Source organism: Myzus persicae, unplaced genomic scaffold (assembly GCF_001856785.1).
Source record: "Myzus persicae strain clone G006 unplaced genomic scaffold, MPER_G0061.0, whole genome shotgun sequence".
In the NCBI taxonomy this organism is placed as follows: domain Eukaryota; kingdom Metazoa; phylum Arthropoda; class Insecta; order Hemiptera; family Aphididae; genus Myzus; species Myzus persicae.
In genome coordinates, this window is record NW_019102098.1 from 106,695 (window position 1) to 129,278 (window position 22,584).

The 22,584-nt window shown below is 34.4% G+C and overlaps 2 protein-coding genes across 3 annotated transcripts in view; both read right to left on the minus strand.

Moving 5' to 3' along the window:
• Positions 1-22,584, minus strand: part of LOC111031228 (rap1 GTPase-activating protein 1) — a 159,658-nt gene that overhangs the window by 83,199 nt on the left and 53,875 nt on the right. The gene's annotated exons all lie outside the window — the stretch shown is intronic.
• Positions 9,430-14,834, minus strand: LOC111031229 (isocitrate dehydrogenase [NAD] subunit alpha, mitochondrial-like). Its single transcript, XM_022311093.1, has 2 exons — positions 13,940-14,834; positions 9,430-10,179 (listed from the first exon to the last, which is right to left on the minus strand). The coding sequence occupies exons 1-2, from the start codon at positions 14,451-14,453 to the stop codon at positions 9,512-9,514; spliced, it is 1,182 nt and encodes a 393-aa protein (XP_022166785.1). The 5' UTR covers positions 14,454-14,834; the 3' UTR covers positions 9,430-9,511.

A 22,584-nucleotide genomic window follows, 5' to 3' on the forward strand; every position in this document is an offset into this window, starting at 1 on the left:
GTACCATTGTTTCATTAGCGGAAGAGCGTACAGCACATGCTCACCCTCGTACAAATATCCAAGGACCTGATATGAGCCGATGCCGACATTTCAGTACGACGAGACTTTGTACTGGCCCAACGAGCACGTGACAATAAGGTGTTGCGGGCGAAAATGATCGGCCACGACGGAACCGGATATGGGGCATTGGACGAGGATGACGACAACACCGAGATGCAACAGAATTTATGAACAGTTGATGTGCTTAGTTCAGTGGTTAGTCAGAGCCGTTTATGCGCATTGGAAAAATGAGTCAGTAAAAGCGATACTTACGCACCTATAATAAGTGTCTCCCGAATTAACCACTTTTACAGACTCATTTTTCCAATGTAGCAGTCAATCAACTCCTCTTGCTTTGCCGACTTTTTTCGGACCTCGCTCAGTTCGGTTTGTACTTCGAGTTTTCGAGCTTTGGCTCGGCACTCGTTGGCGATCTTTTTATTGCTGGCCATAACGATGGCCGCCACCACGGCGTCGTACCGTTCGACGAGCGATATGTTCTCGCAGTCGGCTCTCTCCACTTCAGCCCGCAACCACTGGAGCGCGCACATCAACTTCTTCTGTTGCATCGCATGATCCTCGGCATCCACGTCCGTTGCCTGCGCCGTATCCGATTCCGGTCCGGCCTCGCCGGTTCCACCATTTTTTTTCTCCCGCAACACCTTGGCCACATGCTCGTCGGGCCGGATCAAGAACTGGTCGTACTGAAATGTAGGCATAAGCTCGCGCACGTGATCCTGGAGTATCTGTGCACGGGTGAGCATGCGTTGCGCGTTGGTCCGGTACCGGAGCAACAGGGCAACTTGTTCCTTGGCCAGCGCGTCGCACAACTTTTGCGTCCGTTCGTCGAACACAGCCCCAGCCGTCTTGCTAAATTTGTTCAGCCACTCGCTGGCCACGCGGGTCATCAGCGCAGCGCCATCGCACGTCAACGGGCCCGTGTCCGCCAGGAACTTCTGCACAGACGTCGTATTGCTGTCGGTCCTGCACAGCAAGTCGGCCAAGGCGGCGGAGATAGCAGGCGGCTCGTCTTCAGCCGTTGAGGACGGACTGATGTCCAATGTGTCGACCCTGCAGCAACTGCCGCCGGCCGCAGTCCTCTTATCACCACCGACACGCACGGCAACCGAGTGGACTGGGGACGACGACCTGCCATTCGGGTTGGCCAGCAGTCCGTCTAGTGGAGGGCTGGTGAACGGTTCTCGGAGGCCTTGGCCATCGTCGCTTTTCAACGCGTACTCGAGTAATCGCAAGTAGTCCGTCTTGCGGCTGTTCGGCTCGCCCGTCGTCAATTTCATCACCCAATCGTGCACGTTGGACAGATGCACCGGGTCCTTTATCTTATACAGCAAGCTGGTTATCTGGTCGATGCACTGACTGTCTGCTCCGTTGTACTTGCACTCATCGATGTTCATCTTGTTATTTATGTCTTATATTTATGTATTTAATTTTGATTAAAAGCAGTAAATTTTCTGAATTTTGTGGTATTTGTTTTTGATATATTATGCCGGGTCTTGTTATATTTTCGTGTTTAAAATGATTTACATGACAACGATAATATAGTATGATTGTTTATTTTGGTTATTTCGACGGTGATAATAATTAATAATTATTGTTGAAGGCAGATGCGTTCGTTGGTATTCGTATTACTGCATTAACCTAGTACGAACTACGACATTTAAATGTTCAACCTTTTTCTATCTTATTAACCAACATTATATTAGAAGAGTACAAAATATGATAATCTAATATTGTTACGGAAAATGTAAATATTAAATAAAAATAAACAATAAATGAGTACATAAAAAATTAGCAATCAACTTCTTCAACCACATAAATTCTGCTAGCAGAGCAAAATTCTACAGACTAAGTGACCCACCTTCTGTACGCCGACTCAAGCGTAAACGCCCACATGTACTTTTATTATAATTTTTTCATCTTCTTAATTGCAAATAAATTAAAACTTACTTAGTAGCATTATTTTATTATTAAAATCATAATTAAAATACAGTACATTGTTAAGCACTTTAATACTGTATCTAATATTATCAAAATTACTGACTTATATATATTACCAAAAATATGTAATTTTGTTCGATATAAGTTTAGATGACAATGTCAGGGAACTTCAAGTAATAAAATAAAAAAATAAAAATAAACTTTTATAATATTATATGAGGAAATTACGTACAGTCGTACAGAATCAAAATAATAATTTATATAAATATAATAAAACGTACATCGCTATCCGGGAGTGTTACAGGTATATCTACATATAAATTATAATGTACAAATGTAGGATGAAGTATATAAAGTTTCAATTTGAATACTTTCAACAAGTTATTTTCGTCTGAACAGTTTGAATTATACACTGTACGAAATATTTTAATATTATACTTCATGTATTCATAATTGCACATGAATATTACAGGATTTTTGCACGAGTTGAATATATATAAATCAGTGGAAACCACCACTTTGTACAGATAGTATATATTAGTGTTCAGAAGACTTTTTATATTACCTAGGTGGCTGAGTGTAAGAAAAGTTTTATATCAAGTGATATATAGTTATAATATGAGTATTCCAACGTCTTATATAATTATCGAAAATAACCTACCTACCTTATTAGAGGAATAATGAATACTAAATTATTAAATCATTTATTACCATAATAAATTATATAATAATTAATTATGTATGCAACTAATTTAATTGTTTCATACAAAACACTACTTTATAAAACAATGAAAATATAATGACTTTCATTATAATATTATTCTTCGTACAAATCATTTTTATATACAGTACCCACTTAGTACTTGTACACATAGTTAACTGTGTAGTATTTTTTCTTTTTTCTATAAATTTGGCTATAGTAAATAAGTGCATCGTATTACTTTTAGGTGCCTACCTATTTATATAGTTAAATACACAATGATTTTTTTTTTTAAATCGATAAGTAATTGCTCATTTAAATCAGAATTATTCTAGCTCAGTGATTTCCTTGTTCCTAGTTCCTATCCATTTTACAGAGAAACTGCAATAATTATATTATTGTCTTAATAATATTTAGAGTTTATTATGCACTATTAAATATTAATGTTGTTTTTGTTAATAGCACTTAAATACTTTGAAGTCGAGTTTCGAGTTCAACTTGGCGTAATGTTTCAGAGTACCTACCGTCATATTATAACTTCAAAGAAGACCGTGATTTTATTAGCGCAGGAAATTAAACACATGCGTTTTGTTCGAATATATTATAATATTATATTTAATATTTATAATAATTATATAAGAACAATTTATGAAACATGTTAACCATTCCAACCGTGCATACATTATTATACATATAAATAAGTAATACCAGTATAGGTCACAGCCCACAAGACACAAGTATTTGTATACGTATATGTATTACCATATTAAAGTTGTATATGATGCTGCAGTTACTATACTACAATTTTAAGACTCGTTATGAGAGTAAAAATTTAAAAATGTTTGCAAACATTGTCATACTATGTACATTAAAGGGGTGTTGTCTTCCGAATTTATAACATTGAAAATGTGTGTCGATCAGATGGATATGCAGCCTGTGAACGGAAAACGAACATCAAAGGAGCTAGATTCGACGTGTTAGCGCGCATCAATCGTAATTGAATTGGACGAGAAACGTTTGGTCGAAAACAAATATAATTGGCAGGAATTTCAGATTCCTGAAAGAGCAAAATAATATGAACATATTGTCACAAGCTCGTCGCACACGCGTCAACCGCACGCCTGAATGACCTGCGATTTACGTGACAAAGCCGGCAAGTTTGAAGCCTCCAAAAACGACTTTGATTAGTATATGTTGAACGAACGATGGGATTTTAAAGTTACACTTCTATCCGTTTCACCAAAGGAAATACGTGAATTGTATTTAAATTCCGTAGACTATAGTAAAGGGAGCGAAACTAGGCGGGTGATTTTAGCGCCCTCAGTGTCGTTTTTTCGGTAGGGCTATATAATAGTGTAGAAAGCCTTAATGAAAAAACGCCACTGGGAGCGCTAAAAGCCTAAAATCACTCGCCTAGTTTCGCTGACGGTACTATAGTTGGTTAAACCACAATCAACGATTAATGACAATCTATTATTATTTTGTTGTTGTTGTTGTTGTTATTATGATGATCATCATCATTGTCTCTGGGGCGAGACAACGGCGTCGTTCGTTTCAATATATTATTTTAATATTATAACATGTATGTTATACATTTCGTGTGTGTAACGAAAATACACGTAATTATATAACAGTACAGAATAATGGAAAATCTAATTACGTTATATTATTAGATCTTGGCACGCGGTCGACGTCGACAATCAACGGTTAAAATGTATTATATCAACGAGCGAGACCAGTATGGGTCGGCGGAGGGTGGGGCCGCCGAAAAATCGAAGAAAGGCGCGGAATGCATAAAAATGTGATTCGGCCTGCTGGACAAAACCGGAGCACGTTCTCGTTACGAAATTAAAACAAAATATTATATTCTCTCTAGCATAACTACACATTATCTCACATCACACCCACACACCTGCACACCCACGCGATAAAGTTTTAGGTATACCTAAATTCTATATTCTCAGTGTGATCTCATAAAACGCGTTTCACATAATATACTCGGCCCAATTATGTCGGTCAAAATGCGTTTTCCAAGTAAATACTGTTTACTTAACTATCGTTTTTTGCCCACACTCAGGCACTCAGCCGGTTATAATATTATATTATAACAGATTACCATTTTAGTAAGTAATGAATAATTTTGAAAAAAAATATTGAATTTTTGAGGTAACATAAATGTTTGGTTATGTTACACTCGTAACTTATATTATTTAATATTTAACACATAAATCATTTGGAATATAATAATTGTATTAAATTATTCATAGTATAACAACTGGGTGTTGGACTGCTCGTAAAGTGTGATTTTTTTTTGTTTCTAGCTATTAACAATTGTAGACTCATGATGAAAATCAATCCATCGTCACGTTTGGCACAAACTATATCTTAATATCTTATATAGTTATATGATACCAGATATTAAATATTTAGAGCCCGGGGCCAAACGCAGTAAAGTAAGCAAATCGTCAACAAAATAAATTAACAAACGGGCGTATAGACAAATGTAAACCCGGTTTAATAGTGGGCTTAAACTGTAGTCTGTAGTCTGTAATACAATTTTATACCTCGTAATTGGGAGGATTAACGCTATATTATGGTTGTATTAATACAATTAATATAATTTTATCAAGAAATAAGTCTAAATAAGGGTTTTGATTTTGAATTTTAAATTGTAATACAAATATAAACCTATAATCTATGTTTGGACACTGTTGAATGTTTATGGATTGTTTGGGAATTTGGAAGTGGGTAAATATTTTTTTTTTTTTCAAACAATTTGACTTTTTTTCTTTTTAATTTTTTTAGTAAAGCCACAGTGGCGTCATTATTTTTTTACTCGATTGTCGACTTTCTTGATTAATATTGCAAGTACACGAGTCTCAAGTCGTTCAAAAAGAAAAAAAAAGAAAAAAGAGCTCCATTACACGGTTCACGGTTGTGGGTGGCAAACACTCGAACTCCATAATATTATATAATACGGGTATACATTATAAAAATGATCACACAATATAAAACACAATAATATTCGGTCCATTAGCCGGTATAGTACGGTTAAATTATTATTGTTATCATCTTCTCGTACTATATTATACATCGGAAGGAAGAGGGAAAAACATACATATTTATAAGCAAATAGTAGGAACGTTTATATACATGCATGTGATGCTCCTATTAACCTATTATATAAGAACGTATAATATAAAAGCCCGTAATATATAATATATATTAATAACGTTTTTGGTTAGGATCGTGTAGGGGGAGGGTGTTTTTATTTGTGTTTATAAATCAGCGTCTGTTCGGTAGTTGAGTTGATTTTTTTTCGGTAGGGATGTGGTGTAGACACGTTTATTGACTGAGTTAAAAAAAAATCCCCCTATTTACGATAATATACTAAAATGTGAAATTATATTGTGCCGCGGGTGAATATATATACCTAACCATTGTTATTAATCAGTCGCCGAAATGCATTATTACATATAACGGGCAATGCACATTTGGACCAGCCGGAAATAAACATATTATTATTGTAAAAATGCAACCAGGATAGATCAATTATTTTTTACATTAAAATAATCTTTTTCATAATGTTTTTAATTTATAATATTTAATTACTACTTGATAATTTTATTTTAAAATATCACTGTTACGCTTAGTTTAATTGATATTATATACTAAATATAAAATTGTGAATCATTAATTAATTTCTTTAAAATTGATATATGAAGCAACAAAAGACTTGCTCATATCTCGATCTCTAATACTCTATTAAAGTATAGAGTTTATTTTTATTCAAATCAAACTGTAACATGCAAAAAAAGTACTGTTATGACTATAATCGGGGTATTTTTATCTTTTTCACCGCCAAAAATGTGCACTTTATCCAATTATATTGTTGTCGGCTGGTATATTACCTACGCGATCTATGATTTTCTTGGATTTTCTTAACTCAAAAACAATCAATTATAAATTATAATTAACTGCCCCAGACGCATATCAAATCGTTGATATTTCTACAAAGAGCCTGTGAATAATTTAGACAAGTTGAATGATACCGGAAACTGACACGGGAAACGGCCTTTGCGTTTCATCGGACTGGAGATAAATAATTTTGAAATTTGTTGCATACTTTACCAACTATATACGTGCCGCGTACGTGGAATTATGAAGAGGATCGTTCAATACTATAATGTAATGGTTATAGTTCAACAAAATGCACTGCAGTGCACATTATTATAACGAATTCGTGAGTCGTAAATCGATCGGCAGCGAGACGAATCGAGGGAAAATGGACTGTTGTGGTAAGACTGATAACCAAAGAAAAATATCGTGGAAACTTATCGTTCATATCGAGCATACACTATTGTGCAATGGTATCGTCGCGGCTGAATTTACCGTGGTTATACCGACGTAACCTTTATAAAATCTAACTAAAGCTAGAATTTCCTATCGAGAAATTATGTTTGAAAATTTGTCTCAACGATCCGGCATAGGCACAAATAACCTCCGAGATTCAGCTTTGACCCTAAAGCACCCCTATTTACACCAATGTGTCGCATGAACATTTATCTGTGAAATCCAGGAAGATTCCAAAACCGCGCGATCCGGCAGTGATAAGCACAGACTTTTTTGTTTACAGTTACTTAGTTATTATGAAACGGTCGTCGAGTCCGTCACCAGTCTCCATGGCACGATACTCGTTCCGTTTACGCGTTGCTTTTCGTTCTCCTACTTTGTAAGCTAGCATACACATAGTGATGTTCAATGCGACGAAATACTGACCCATAAGTTTACAACTAACTGTTCTTGCTTGGCAATTCGCTAGTGCGTATTATATAGAATTGTGCTTTGGAAAAACGAGTATTGATAAACTCCGAATCGCGGACGCATGAATCCTGTTTTTAGAGGTTTATTATTTTAGATACATGTCTTTACGCCCTTCCGATGCGTCAAAGTAGGATGTACAGTTTCCTATATTATAATACACATGTTCTTTGTATAGGCACAAACAGCAGTGGACATCTCAACTACCATTGTTTAAAAATAATAATATATTGTAAATATTGTAATAACTAATGAGCAAGGCCGCAAGGAGAAAATAACTGTACCATTTGTATTTTGGTTCGAGGCACTGCCGGCCCGAACATTTTTGGTATATTCTAACGAATACCAAAGGTTGTTTAGATATTATCATTATTGTTGTTTGTTGCAAAAATGTGGCCGTCACATCGGCATGCATCCCGAATTACTCATGATGCACGTTGCATTAAATAAATGGTATATTAATAATTAATAAATGTATTTTGTATTTGTAAATATACTAGAAACAGAACCAGTACGGCTGTACAGAACCTACATTCTACCGTTCATATACCTCAATGTCTGTATTTAACATGGGTAGAAATAATAAATTAAAATATACGACAGTATATTATTAATTACGATTTCTGTTGAACGAATTACAAAACAAAACAAAACATATAATTCAGGAGCATCCGTGCATAACTTATAATGTCCTATTTAAAATTGACAAAATAGTAGATGATATGAGTAGGAGGTATACGTCTAAACAATAAGATGGATCGAAATACCTTTAAACATTTTGTGGTCATGAGTTTAAGTATAACGGGGTAAATTTTAGGTTGGTACCTAATAATACTCGGTCCCAGCAATTTATTCAAAAATGTTGTTTTTATTTAGTAATTGTTCGGTACAGAGTATCCATATATTAATAATATATGTGTTATCAATATTCAATGCACTGTAGTACCTATATAGTCTCAATTTCAAAGATTGGCATAACTGTTTCAATATATAATTATTTTTATTATAGTAATATAGTATGTGTATTGTCACTATTGTGTATACAGTATTGGCAAATGGCAATCGTATCCCGTAGTCCACTGCGATAGTTATGGTAGTTGACAACCCACAAAATCCTAACAAAAAAGCGTTGTTTTATACTATTATTTTTATGTGTATTGGGTAATGAAAATACTATTGATTAATTATCATTATTGACTCTCTAGCCACTTGCGGCATGAACTATATTCAATATCGTTGTAGATTCCAGAACCGTTCTGCAAGTTATGTTATTTGGTCAAGCAGCAGAGAGAAGTAGTTTGTTAAAAGTAAGACGTGATTAGCTTATCAGCACCGCTGAAATAATTGATAAATACACATTGTTAAATGTTATGTTAGGTTAGTATAAATGTACCCCTCTATATACAGTACTATTTGGCATTTGCTTTGTCGGAGTTCAACTTTTCCGGTAACTAGTTTAGACTTAAGACATTGAAAATCATTATATATCATTAACTATAGTTTATTATAAACTATTAATTCATGCCTTGTTATTAGTCAAACCATACTATAGTTTATGACATACTATGATTTTTAATGTCTATAAAGTCTAAACTAGTTGTCGGAAAAGTTGAACTTCGACAAAGCAAATGCCAATCAGTACTGTATAGAGGGGTACATTTATACAAACCTAACATACCATTTAACAATGTGTATTTATCAATTATGTCAGCGGTGCTGATAAGTTAATCACGTCTTATTTTAAACAAACTATACTTCTCTTGGCTGCTTGACCAAATAACATAAAATCTACAACAATATTGAACGTAGTTCATGATGCAAGTAGTAAGAGAGTAAATAATAATAATTTATCAATAGTATTTTAATTACCCAAAGCACATAAAAATAATAGTATAAAACAATAGGTGATTTTTACACTTTTTTTTGTCAAATGGAATTTAACAAGTTTAAATTTTTATATCGTGGGTTTCAAATCTGACCGGCTACACTCTCCTAACCACCGACGGGCTTCAAGTCCTCCAGGTTCTTGATAACGGCATCGGTAAATTGCGAGCAGGACACGTTGCCACCCATATCCTGGGTACGGACGCCAAGCCGGATAGTGTTTTCCAGGGCCGTAGCAATGCAGCGCCCAGCGACCACCATGCCAGCGTGATCTAACATCCACGCGGCTGCTCTAATGATGCCCGTCGGGTTGATGATCGGTTGACGGCCGCAAACCATTTTGTTGACAATCCTAGCACCGCCATCACTATGACCGTAGTGGCTGTAACCGTAGTCACTCATGGTGCTGAACACGGTCGCCTTTGGCCCGTATGCAACCGTCGGCACCGTAGCCAGGCCACCTGACATCGTGCCGCACACAGCACTGGCCACCGCGCCATAAAGGCTGGTCGTGAGCAGCACGTCGTACCGGCCGGGATTAGAGGTCACTTGAAGGCAGAACGAGTCGAGTTTCTCCTCTTGGTATTCCACATCCGGGAAGCAGGCGCTCACCTCTCGGCAGGCCCTCAAGAACATGCCGTCAGTGAGCATCATCACGTCCGCCTTGTGAAGTACCGTGATCCGGGAGTGGCCGTACTTGCAGGCGTAGTCGAACGCCAACTTGGCCACGTCCGTGGAGCTTTTCTTCGACACCGTCTTGATGGACTGCACGACGCCTGGGTGTTTAGCATTATATCATGACCGTGTCGTTACCATATTTTATTATATTATATGAACACCCGCGGTAAACGGGCATTATATTAAATATCATTCATCTGTCGTACTAAGTAACGACTGACTGACGAGACCGCACCGTTGTCATTCTTGCATATAATGCTACCCATATAATATAAGGTACCTATGCGTTTTATATTTATCATCGTTATACAACGCGTTTCGCCGAACCGCCGGCACCCCGACCGTTCGTTACTATTTCGTCGCGCCCCTTATTTATACATTGTACACTGACGAACCCAACTACATTGTACATTATAAAATATTATATATTTATGAGTGCGTACTACCCCGCGCAGGTTTTCATTGATGTGAACACCCTCCCACCCCAACCGGAAACTAACTGTTTTGCGTGTCTCTGAGGACCCTTCACGCTTACACGAGTATCTCTTAGTCGGAGGGTTACCGAATGCAACGTACCGTGATTACAAGAATAAGTTTAAAACCACGCACTGTCGTATATTTCGTACAGTGTTCACTATTCACTGACGCTACAGGTTAGGTTAGGTAATAATGTTATATAGATAATGTAATATAATATACTTATTATATACATTATAATATCATTAAGAGAAACACTTGTAACATAATATGACCAAAATGCGTGTAGTATAGATATTTTAAAATCAAACTCCTGAATTTAATCGTCTTATATCATTAAAGTAGCAACGTATCAACCGCATAATTTTATAATTTAAGCAAAATATTAATTCTAATACATAGAGGATTGAATTACCTTTTGTATGCAGTAAATGAAGTACGTCGTGCTGTAGGGCCATAGCAGTTGTCAAGGTTGTTATATAGAAGAAAATACAGCGTACACAACTAAGGCTTCGACGAACTTACAGATTTTTTATGAAAATCCAGACTAATAATAAATTATTATAGATACTCGACTAATCATATTATTTGGGATATTAGTGGGTTATACAATTCTCATAACACACTGCATAATATATTAGTGTATACAATTGTGCGTTAATAAATTGTACGTTACATACAGATAGAAACAAATTGAAGAATTATTGTAAGTACAGATAATATTATACATAGATATTTCGATAACACTTAAACGTACACAAGACGTATTGTTTTTTTTTTTTTTAATTTAAAATATTTGATTAGACTCTATAAATCCATCATTCTATTATAATATTAAATTGACGTTTTATTTTCCATAGTTCAACCGATTTCGTTTATGAAATGCACCCCTATATCGTTTGTTTTGAATTAAACAATACACGTTTGTGAATTTATAATGAAACAATTGGACTAAAAGCTTAGAATTTTATCACCAATTCGATGACCTCGGTGGTCTTTACACGCGTTCACATTTCAATGTTGGTAAAACATTATAAACCAGTTTAAAAATAAATAAATATTTTCCCCTCACTAGGCACGGTAAAAGTTATGCAAATATGAAAAACGCCCTGTCTAAAATCGTAATATGCGTATACATAACGGAGACGCAGATTACTGTAAGATTTGCGTTCACGCACTGAATTCGACAATAAATATGTAAATCTATATTTTTTCGTGTACAATATTATTAAAATATGTGAAAAATTTAAATCGTATGATTTTTTTTTTAAGACCATATTATGTATATACATATGTATATGTCGAGCTGCGGTTACGTGTTATTCTACGTTTTCTATAATATACTAAAAATAACGTTACAGATTAATTTATTGTTTATAATAAAACGCTTTTGCACTAAGCCACACCCTGGCTGAACAATATTTAGTGGCTGTATGTTAAAACTTATAATACATAAACCGAATGAATTCGTAGGTTTTATTTGGAAATCTTAATAAATATCGAATTTGTTTTTATTAACACAATAACACATAATGGGAAATGGTGACTATGATAACAGTGAATTGTGTATAGAAGTTTAGAAAAACACAAATGTAGAATGTTTAAAAAATTAGTTATTTATTAAACTTTGTCACTGGTGATAAACGATTGCTAGGGTCGGGGACACTCTTTAATCGCGCTATCTTCTGTTACAAGTGTTTTCGCCGTTCGTTTAAAACTAACCCCAAATTATATCCGTCGTTCCCTCGGGTATTCCAATTATAAATTAAAGTAAAACAAACTTGTAAAATAAAACTATCATTAATTTTTAACGTTAAAGCAATATTTTCAAAAACTTTTGTTCCTTCTGCATGAATAGGAATTTATTGTTGTATTATAATTCTTAATAAAAATAATAATAAAATAGAAAAATAAAACAATAAAAATTACTCGTATACAAGTAAACTTACTCTAAAAATGTTTATCTTCAAAATAAATGTTCAATACAAAAGGCTGCCAAAAGCAATAAGTTCCGCGCATAAATGAATAATAGTTTGAACCAATCCAAATCACAAAAGAAATTTATTGAACGTTATTTTTCATCAAAAACAACGATTAAAACATTTTGCATAAAATGCAGGTAAATCAATCAATCTTCATAGGTACGAAAAAAAACTGAAAATAAAATCTAATATCCTTCACAGGTACAGCAATCTGAGCAATCTGTATTGGTATGAAAATTATGGATTATTCCACAATAACTTTTATAAATCACCATTTTGTCATTATTTATAGTTAAGTCTAATCATTTAGAGAATGAGAACCAACTTTTGTAATATTCAACATATTTTGTATTCACAAAAGTATTATCGATTTTAAATGACATGACATCATATAATATTATGTAGTGGCAGACGTGACCATTACGATTCTCCTTTTCTGTTTTTGATGTTTTCGATGATTAATACGTTTTCGTGTACTTCTTTAAAGACTATTATTCATTTCTCTTACCAGATCGTTCCATTACCTTTCATCCAGACCCACGTCTCAGAAACATCCAATTTTTCATATCTCATTACAAAGTTTTAACACTGATGGACCCACCTGCACCTTTTGGCCAAATTATTTTCAGCCGAAAATTATGTTTAACGTTTTTATACGGAATAGTAAACGCATGAACTATTTATGAGTTTATGACCAGCGAACGGTAGTACAAACGGAAATGAACATATCGAGTATTTTTATTCGTGTGCAAGATCAATAATTGTAGAAGATTTAAATCAGCATTAATCAGGTATGTATCAATCTCGCGCTGCAGCTTCTAGCTACGAGGAATAGTAGATTTAATAGGTATAAGCAAGCAGAATGCATTAAAAATACAACATTTTTTTTAAAATTCAGACGGTTTGACGAGTATATAGTTACTCGTATAACCAAATAAATACATTTCATTAAGGTCTAATAACTGTAATATATGTACCGTATATATAAAATGTCTGTAATAATTTAAACGTGTGTATACTCTGTTTAAAAATATAAATCCAAAAATCCTGATTATCCGGCTTCATAAATTATATGAAATTCAGATTTGACAAAGATAGATTAACCAGTTGACGGCGATGTTTGTATATACGGCGGGTGAGCTGTAGTTGCGGGGTCGAAATATCATATATATATTTTATAATTTACAGCCGCGGAGGACAGGGTCGGTTTATTATGAAATGTATATTAACGAATACACCTAGTGCGGGCTAGTACCTACCCATCTAATAATATTACTCGAGAGAGAGAGAGAACCTTTAGGTAACTATAGGTTTGTAGGTAATGACGATGACGTGACGATGGACGACGTAAATGTATCTACGTAACGGTGCGCAAAGACGACGATCGTTATATTATTACCCGGGGAGACGATGTGCTCGATTTCAGAGTATTCGCCGCTCACGTTGTCCCGGATGTTTATCACGTTGACGGGGCCGTACGGCTCGTGGCCGACGGCGGAATTGAACTTGCGCACGCCGACAAACGCGTTGAGCGCCTTGTTGAGCGCCAACGAGCCCGACCATTCCGAGTCGTTGTGCCCCACTGCCGAGTCCCTGGCGCACAGCACGAGTCCCGTCTCGTCCGCGGAACTGAGCAGCTGGGGATTGACGGTCATCCGGTTGGTCTTCTGGTCGCGGTACACGCTCAGCGTCTGGTAGTCCCATTCCACCGGCACCTGGGCCGCTTTGAAAATTTTCCTCACCGCCGCGCACACCACCGGCCCTGCGCCCTGGCCCTCGATCACCGTCACGCGAACGGGAGGCTGCTTTTTGCCGGTGCCGGCACTGCTCACACGATTCGCACACAGTTCGGGCAACAGTCCGCATTTCACATTTCCCCACAACACTTTGACCAAAGACGGTGCGCTGCACATTTCGCACACTTGTGTTTTTGACGATGTCAAATACGAAAATCCCAAAACCTCTTTTAATAATATAATTCAATAATATTATTACGTCCAGTAACTATATATATTATAATAATATGTGGTTTGTGTTGAGGTAACGACAAAAACTACATAACGACAGACGTCTAGACGACGATAGACTTTATTATTAATATTAAATCGTCATCGCCGAGCTTAATAAAAACTACACATTAATGGATAAAAACAACAACGATTATACTTTCAATATGATATAATTTTAAACAAACTACGCGTTTTTTTTTTCAAAAGGTAAAACCTGCAGTTGTTTCAATTGCGAGCAATTATAAAAACCCCCGATTTACCCAAATGACTGACAAGTATTAAAGTCAGTAGCGAGTCTGGTAATCTGCAGGTTGATTCTAGGTGTGTAGTAATTTCATCGTAATAATGGAATTTAAATGTTAAATAATTAAAAACAAAATACGTTTTAAAATAAAATAAATGTAAACGCGCTCGAATAATGTTTTGCCGGTTGCTTAATAGAAGTGTACTAATTTATAGAACCGTTCTGTTGTACATAAATCAAGAGAGATTACTGGATAAAAATAAAATGCTAACACTTAGATTTATGAGGTCAAAGGACAAATTCAAAAAAAAATCTCATTCAGAAACAAATAATAAAGCATTTTATTGGCGTTTACCATAAAAATGTATTTACGTATTTCAATGAGTTATTATTATGGGATAAGGACGTTAAATGCTATTAAATCAACGTTAGCTTTTACGTAATCGATAACGTATGTGTAGTACGTCAATAAATGGGCTCCCCTTCTCGTAGATTTCTGATTTATAGGGAAAATAAATTTTCAATATTAGGTACATTGCTGTTGGTCACCACAGTCAGGTAATTAAGACACCCGTCATCCTTGTATTATGTAGTTACTAATAACTTGAGTGAATATTAAACAGACAACAATGTGTATAAGTACAATAACATGTTCATAATGCGTAAATATGTAACATAAGCACAAGGAGAATGAAGATTTTTTTCTCTTTTGTGCCATTTAATTCGATAAATCAAAAATATACAAGTTAAACTCACTTATGACGATAAACGTATACATAATTACGCTACTGTATGACTACACCATAACTCAAAAATCTCACTGGTCAAAAGTTGAAAAGTGCACTTTTGAAAAACATAAATTATGGGTACTTACGACGAGTGACTAATAGATACCCTTAACTTTTTCATAATCACGATCACCGAATAACATCGGCTTATAAAACTATAATAATATAACAATATAGGTGTTTAAATAATTATAATATATAAAATACGAACACAATGTGCACAATTTGTTTAAGTTAAAGTATAATTTATAATGATTACTAGCTAGGTATCTTTATGATATTATATAAGGCTTATATTGTGAGAACTAATAGTAATTTATGTACATATATAATTGCTAATTAATATTTAATACTATTTACCTAAAATATTTCTGCTCAAGACCTATAATGTAAAAATGTTTACAATCGGTTTTCCTTTTTTGTTTAACTATGATCAAAATACTACTAATGCTAGAACTTATAACCAATGATTTATGATTGTGCGTTTTTACTTTGTTTTCGCAACAAAACTACCTACGCGTATTTACGATTTTAGATTTGAACTATGCTTGGCCGCACTCAAAATTAATTTGTATACTGCAGCGTACAGAATACTTCTTAAGCAAACAACTCAAAAACGTCAAGAAATAGTTCTCTATGATTCATTGTATAACACTAATAAAATATTAACAAAATTACATTTCCGAGAGTTCAAAAAAAAGTTTTTAAACTAAAAAAAAACATGTAGGTATATACAATGTAGGTACTTATTCAGTAAACTTTAATTTTAATATTTTACCGTTTAGGTTTTAGCCTAGGTATGTGTGTTTATTTATATGATATTTAATATTGTTATCCAGAGTAATTGTATTTCTATGCTAATAGTGAATGTTAGGTATACTTTTTTAATATTAAATTATAATAAACAATAAACATTAAAATTCTACCATTTTAGAAACGTGAAATTTGAAAAATATACATTCTCTTACTGTACATTGTACTGTATTTTATAGTATATTATTATGTTAGACATTTTAAATTTTATTACTTGGATATCACGTGACTTTTTTGAAATTGATTAAACTAACATTACTTTCAGGATAAACAATCTAGTGAGCGTAATTGAATCTGAAAAAAAGACGAGCTCCACCACTAAAATAATGGCTAGAAACTGTTGATAAAACAAATGTAGTCCCTAAGAGTAGGAACACTGTATCCGACTGTTTTATAAACGATCGAATATTTCTCACGGGTCTTGACAGCCACAGGAACCACTAACATTTGCTACCGTTGAAATACGACTTTTCATCGAATTAAATTCTTCTATTTACGAAATTGGCACAATTTTGAACAAAATAATTTTACAATGACACTCTTAATCTTTTCTATAAAATGTTAGAAATTCAAAAAAAAAGTGTCGTAGAAACATAATTGTTCAAAAACGTTAATGAGAAAAGAGAATAAATTAAATTAAATAAATAAATAAATAAATAAAATTAATTAAATAAAATTTATTTATTCCATTACTATTATCTTCATTATTCGATATCAAGATGAATTATATTAATTACCATGGATTTGGCCACTTAAGTTATTAAAAAAATTAACGCGCAAGCTATTATAGAAGTTGTTGATTATAATATTAAAAGTTAATTTTATAAATATTTAAACACCTGAGTGATAAAATAATACGTTGAAAGTTATCTGAAAATATTTATGTTTGTAATCACTAATTACCATAAAACAGGGAAACTTTTCATTAGTATTTAATACATTTTCCTTCGTATCAGCTGTAAAATATAATTTGTATACCAACTTTTTTGTCCTCTGGTGTTTTAAATTTTTCATAATCCATTTTCTCATAGTATTAAAATCACATCAAGTCCCCCACAGATTATAAAAATAAAAATAAAAAACCTGGAGCGCTTACTTCTCTCTTCTTTTGTAAGCAGTCTTCGTCCTTAATGAAATTATTACAATAACTATATCCTCTATAAAAGAATTATTCTTATATTGTCTTATGCGAGCAAAAAATATTATTACTATTATTATTATTGTTGCATCTACTATACTGGCGCCGCCCATGTATCTCATGATGTTGGATATTGTTAAATGAATCTTATAGGGGTGAAATCTCATGTGTCATTTGTAATATATAACTTGAGTGATATTGAGAAGGTCGAGAGACAATTTGTAAGTATGGAAATAAATATGAATTTTTTTTTTCATTAATGAGAACTGTTGACAAATAGAACCGTTATGCAAATATAGTCGTGTCACCGCCCCATACTGCAACACAGACGTGTTGTCTGGTAGACTGTTGTGAAAAAAGACACGACGAATAAAAACGAACGATTGTATCATTTTCGGTTTATTTAATTCTTTATTATTATTATTACTTTTTTTTTTTCGTAATAATGATATAATGCTACTGTATACAAAGAACAGGAAACTATACTGGTTTCAAAGGCTTGCCCCGTATAAGAATTTCCGTTTTATATATCCCATCTCCATGTGATACATTGGGGATTTTATACTCACTAACATGTCAGTCGATCATTTGTAATGAAATTATATTGTGAAATATTAAATTTTTTTAAATAATAATAGTAATAATAAACGTTCGTTGTCATCTTATATTTACTTTATGTATATACTTCGATTCTACGTCAGATCTTCTTCAACAACGATATTATGAACGTGATCTTCAAAATACGAATATAATATAATATATATATATATTAACCACAGCAGTTATGAGCATCAGTACGTGAACCCTAACTTTACCTAATCTACAACATTGAACTTATAATTTGACAGCAAAATTGAATTAGGTACCATTTAAATTCTCGACTTCTATATGATTGCTTATGTCAGTAAATTAATCCCGGTTATCTTACTAAATATCTCTTTGAAACTTGTGTTACACAATATTATAATATAATATGTGTATCACTAATTACAGTTCGCTGTAATCGTCAGTCGGTTGATATGATATTGTACGCAGTGCGAACTCACGACCCTTAAATTAACGGTTCGATTTCGCCGTCGACGAGAGTAATATCGAGGTTTGGATATTATTAGGTACCTTGGTATAATAATAATATGATTATACCGAGCGGTGAAAAGCCCGGTTGATGTCGTGATACTCGCACGCGGGAAAAAAAATAAGTACCCAATAAAAAAGCAAATTATACTATAAATAATATAAATTCGTAATCTCGCGGAGAGGCCGCCGTCACGGAGTCGTAAAACCAGATGGGCGGGGNGGGGGGGGGGGGGAAGGACGAAATCGAAACGGACCACGCAGAGGTATATTGTGTACATACACATTATAGACGATACCGTATAATATTGTATTATAATAATATAATGTACCGTATAAGCGGCGTGGTTCCTATTGTACGCGTCCGGTTTACCTAACGTAACCGACTGTAACCATTCGGTGACAGCAGCAGTGGACGATTAAAGCTCGGGCCCACGTATACAAATAATTATCAACCGGGAGCAAAAAAATCGTTGGTTGTGCAGCGGCGGAGGATTTACCGCATGGGATTAAGTGTACGCAGCGTGAAAGGGAGGGGAATAGAGGACCACGACCGCTGTGGACTATATTATGGACATATGTTATTAGAACTGCAGCGATTTTATAATATATACCTGCCCGTATCATGTACGATAATAATACAGATGCAATATTGTATTTTATTGTAAATTATAATGTACACTGGCAGCTCGCAAACATAATAATTGGAGGTGACGGCAGATATTTTGAAAACTTCTGTGAGAACTTTTATTATTTTTTAATCGTGACTGCACCAAAACGCATAACCTGCGTCATGATCTATCATCGTTTTGTATTGGGCTCGTCCCGTTTCATAACAATAATTAGGCGATAGATAAACAATATTATATTGAAAATGTTAAATTAATAAATACACTATTATGTGATATGAATTGTTCGAATTTCAGTTACCTATATTGTACAGTTACACCGATTTTATTTCGGAGATATTGTGTCTTTTAATATCACCAACTGATCGAAAACTATTAACGTTTATCTATGACTCTTTGAGGTAATATTTTTTCTGTTTCATCACATATTTTCGACCCTCTCTTATTTGTATTTGTTCTCGTCAACAGAGGAAAGATATTTTTCGTCTCACTCGTGGTGGGAGATGGTAATGGGCCGCACCACGACAAGCAACGACGGGTTCAGAGTTGTTGATATCATTTTCCGGATTGATTTATTAGTTAAGAGGACGTGTCACGAAAATTACCAAACATTGAAAACAAAAAAAATACAAATAATTATGTAGTATTTTAAATGGTATAAATATAAAATATAAAGTATAAGTAATTGGTGAAATGAAAAGAAATATTAAAATGAACAATATGTATACAAATATTTATATTTAGGACTTTAGGAGGTGACTCCTTCCCTATTACATTATAGGTAAGACCTTGTTAAAGTGTTGTGTATAACAGAGCGACCCAACTAATGGATTTGTGATTGACTTATCACTTATGAGTTTGTCAAAGTTGTCGCAATTAATTTATGTCCATTTCTTAGCCTTCCTTTTCTTTTCTTTACCCATTTATAACATTGTAAGACAAAATCGGTCTAATCGTTGAAGTAAGTAATGATTTTTTATAACTGTACGTTAAACAAAGAGAAAAGAAATTAATAGAGAAACTGATCACATACATTTGTTTTCTGGAAAAAAATTAGAGGAGAGACGAAGAGGGTTGCGATCGACTATAAAATGATATCGTAATCGACTTCTTTGCAACTTCTGATACTTAACATATGGACAAAATAGATATTCGTCAACTCGATGGTTGCATGCGACTGTCAGTATGGCATCATATTATATTGAACGTTAAGAGGTGAGCATGTCTCTCGCCGGTTATTGTTAAGTAGGCTTATGGAATAGCTACAGCCATTATTTCATTTAACTCGTTCACAATACGATGGTTATTATTATTATAATTATTATTGTTATTAATTTTTTTGTCCCCTAATTATTCAACCGGACCTCGCGTGCAAACACCGAGTCCAAACGGCTGGCGACGTGGTTGATCGAGGGTCGTCGTCGTACATTAAAGTATTATCAGCTGCGCGTGACCGACTAAGCCCAAAATAATGATACCGATAACAGCGATTCGGCGATTATAATATTGAGGTAACAAGACGGTATAATCGTCCATGTATTTAATACTGAACGCAACTTATTTGTCATGAATTATTTCCGAATATATTGGATCGATTGTAATATCTTTTTTGTTTTTAATTAAAGCTTAATGCTCATATTATATTATATGGTTGGAAAAAAAATTATTATTTTAATCATGTTTAAAGGTTTTTGATGTACGCACAAGTAGCAGTACCGTTAAAAGCCGATTCTATAATATTAATACTTGACAAATTACACGCATTACTATTCATTACATTGGTTCTGGTTTGCTTGAGATTTAAGCAGTTTTGAATTGTAACAGTGATGTTCAGTTATTTATTTTAACCACATCAGATCCTTATCGGATAAAATAAATAGATGGATATTACGATTAAAAACAAAAACATAATATAGTCGGATGATTAATTTCCAAGTGGGTACTTAGTCATTTGCGTAATTACACACAACAAATTTTCAAATAATCAAATCTGTTACGCGATAAATGTATTAGATTTATATACAACTTGGTCGTGTACACAAACGCCGCACGAATTACAAACCTACAAAAATGATTAGGTACGTATTTGACGATATCTCGGCTGTCTCTGATGCGGTAACGGTTTTCCAACCGTGTTTCAAAAGTATGAACGATATCGATCGTAAAAAACGTATTGACTGACAGTGTCGAACTCGTCGAGAGACACCCTGTATACAATAAGCATATAATCCGGTTGTCACTCGTTTGCATAAATTACAATATTATTTTATTCCATAATCTCGAAGGATCGCGTAGTCGCGGTGTCCGGGTGCTATAATAAATAATTGACGTGTACAACAATATAATAATATTATCGTGCAGTTTGTGACCCGCGTGTACAGCCGTACATTTTGTCGTCGTCGTCGTCGTCACGCGCTAACGACAAGTCCCCCCCCCCCTCGCCCCAACTGGCCGCTGTCCCCGGTCGGGGTCGAAATCCGTTCGCACAATGCACGTCAAACCACCACCGCCGCCGCCGTATACGACGTGGGGTAGGTGACGGCGACGACTGATTGACGTAATACTATATTATGATTATAATTTATATTATTATATATAATTCAACACACGCGAACGGATTATCATTTATACACGCGCGACGGTGGCGAGTCCGCTGCAGTGTCGTGTTTGCGTCACACGTAGGTATAATAATATGTGTCGTACACTCCGCACAATATAATGTAATGTTGTGTAATTGTGCAGCCGCCTCCGAATCCTCGTTTAATCCAAAAAAATAACACGTGTCTATTACAGCCCCCCTTCCCCTCCTCACCAACGCGTCCATCGGAGCTCCTAAGCCCCACCGAACGTGTTTTTAGAACAGGCGCCTTGGTATATTTGTATACTTACACATGTATACGTTGTAATTGAACAGTTCACATTATTATTGTAGGGATACGAGGAGGGGGGGGGGTGTCGAGAGTGGCAAGAGGTAATTGAAAATTGAATATGAAAAATCAGTGGTTGAGCGCTCGCAATTCCCGTTCAGCTTAAAATAATTATATACTTATAATATAATATTAGATCACTTCGCCTATATTCTACCACAGTTAGTTAGTTTTAAAATCAACATAATAACTTAATAACTTTAAGTATCGGTTGTAATAATTTAGATTTTCTTTAGTTCATTTAAAAAAATAATATGTACATTTATAATCATGAGTTTGGTTATTATAAACAAGTTACGTATCTATATTAGTTAGGTGTCCGTATTACTGTGGTTGAAATCACAAATTAATTTTTTTTTTTTTTACTTATTTTACTAAGGCCCATATTTTATTAAAAAATATAAATTTCATGCATTTGGCAT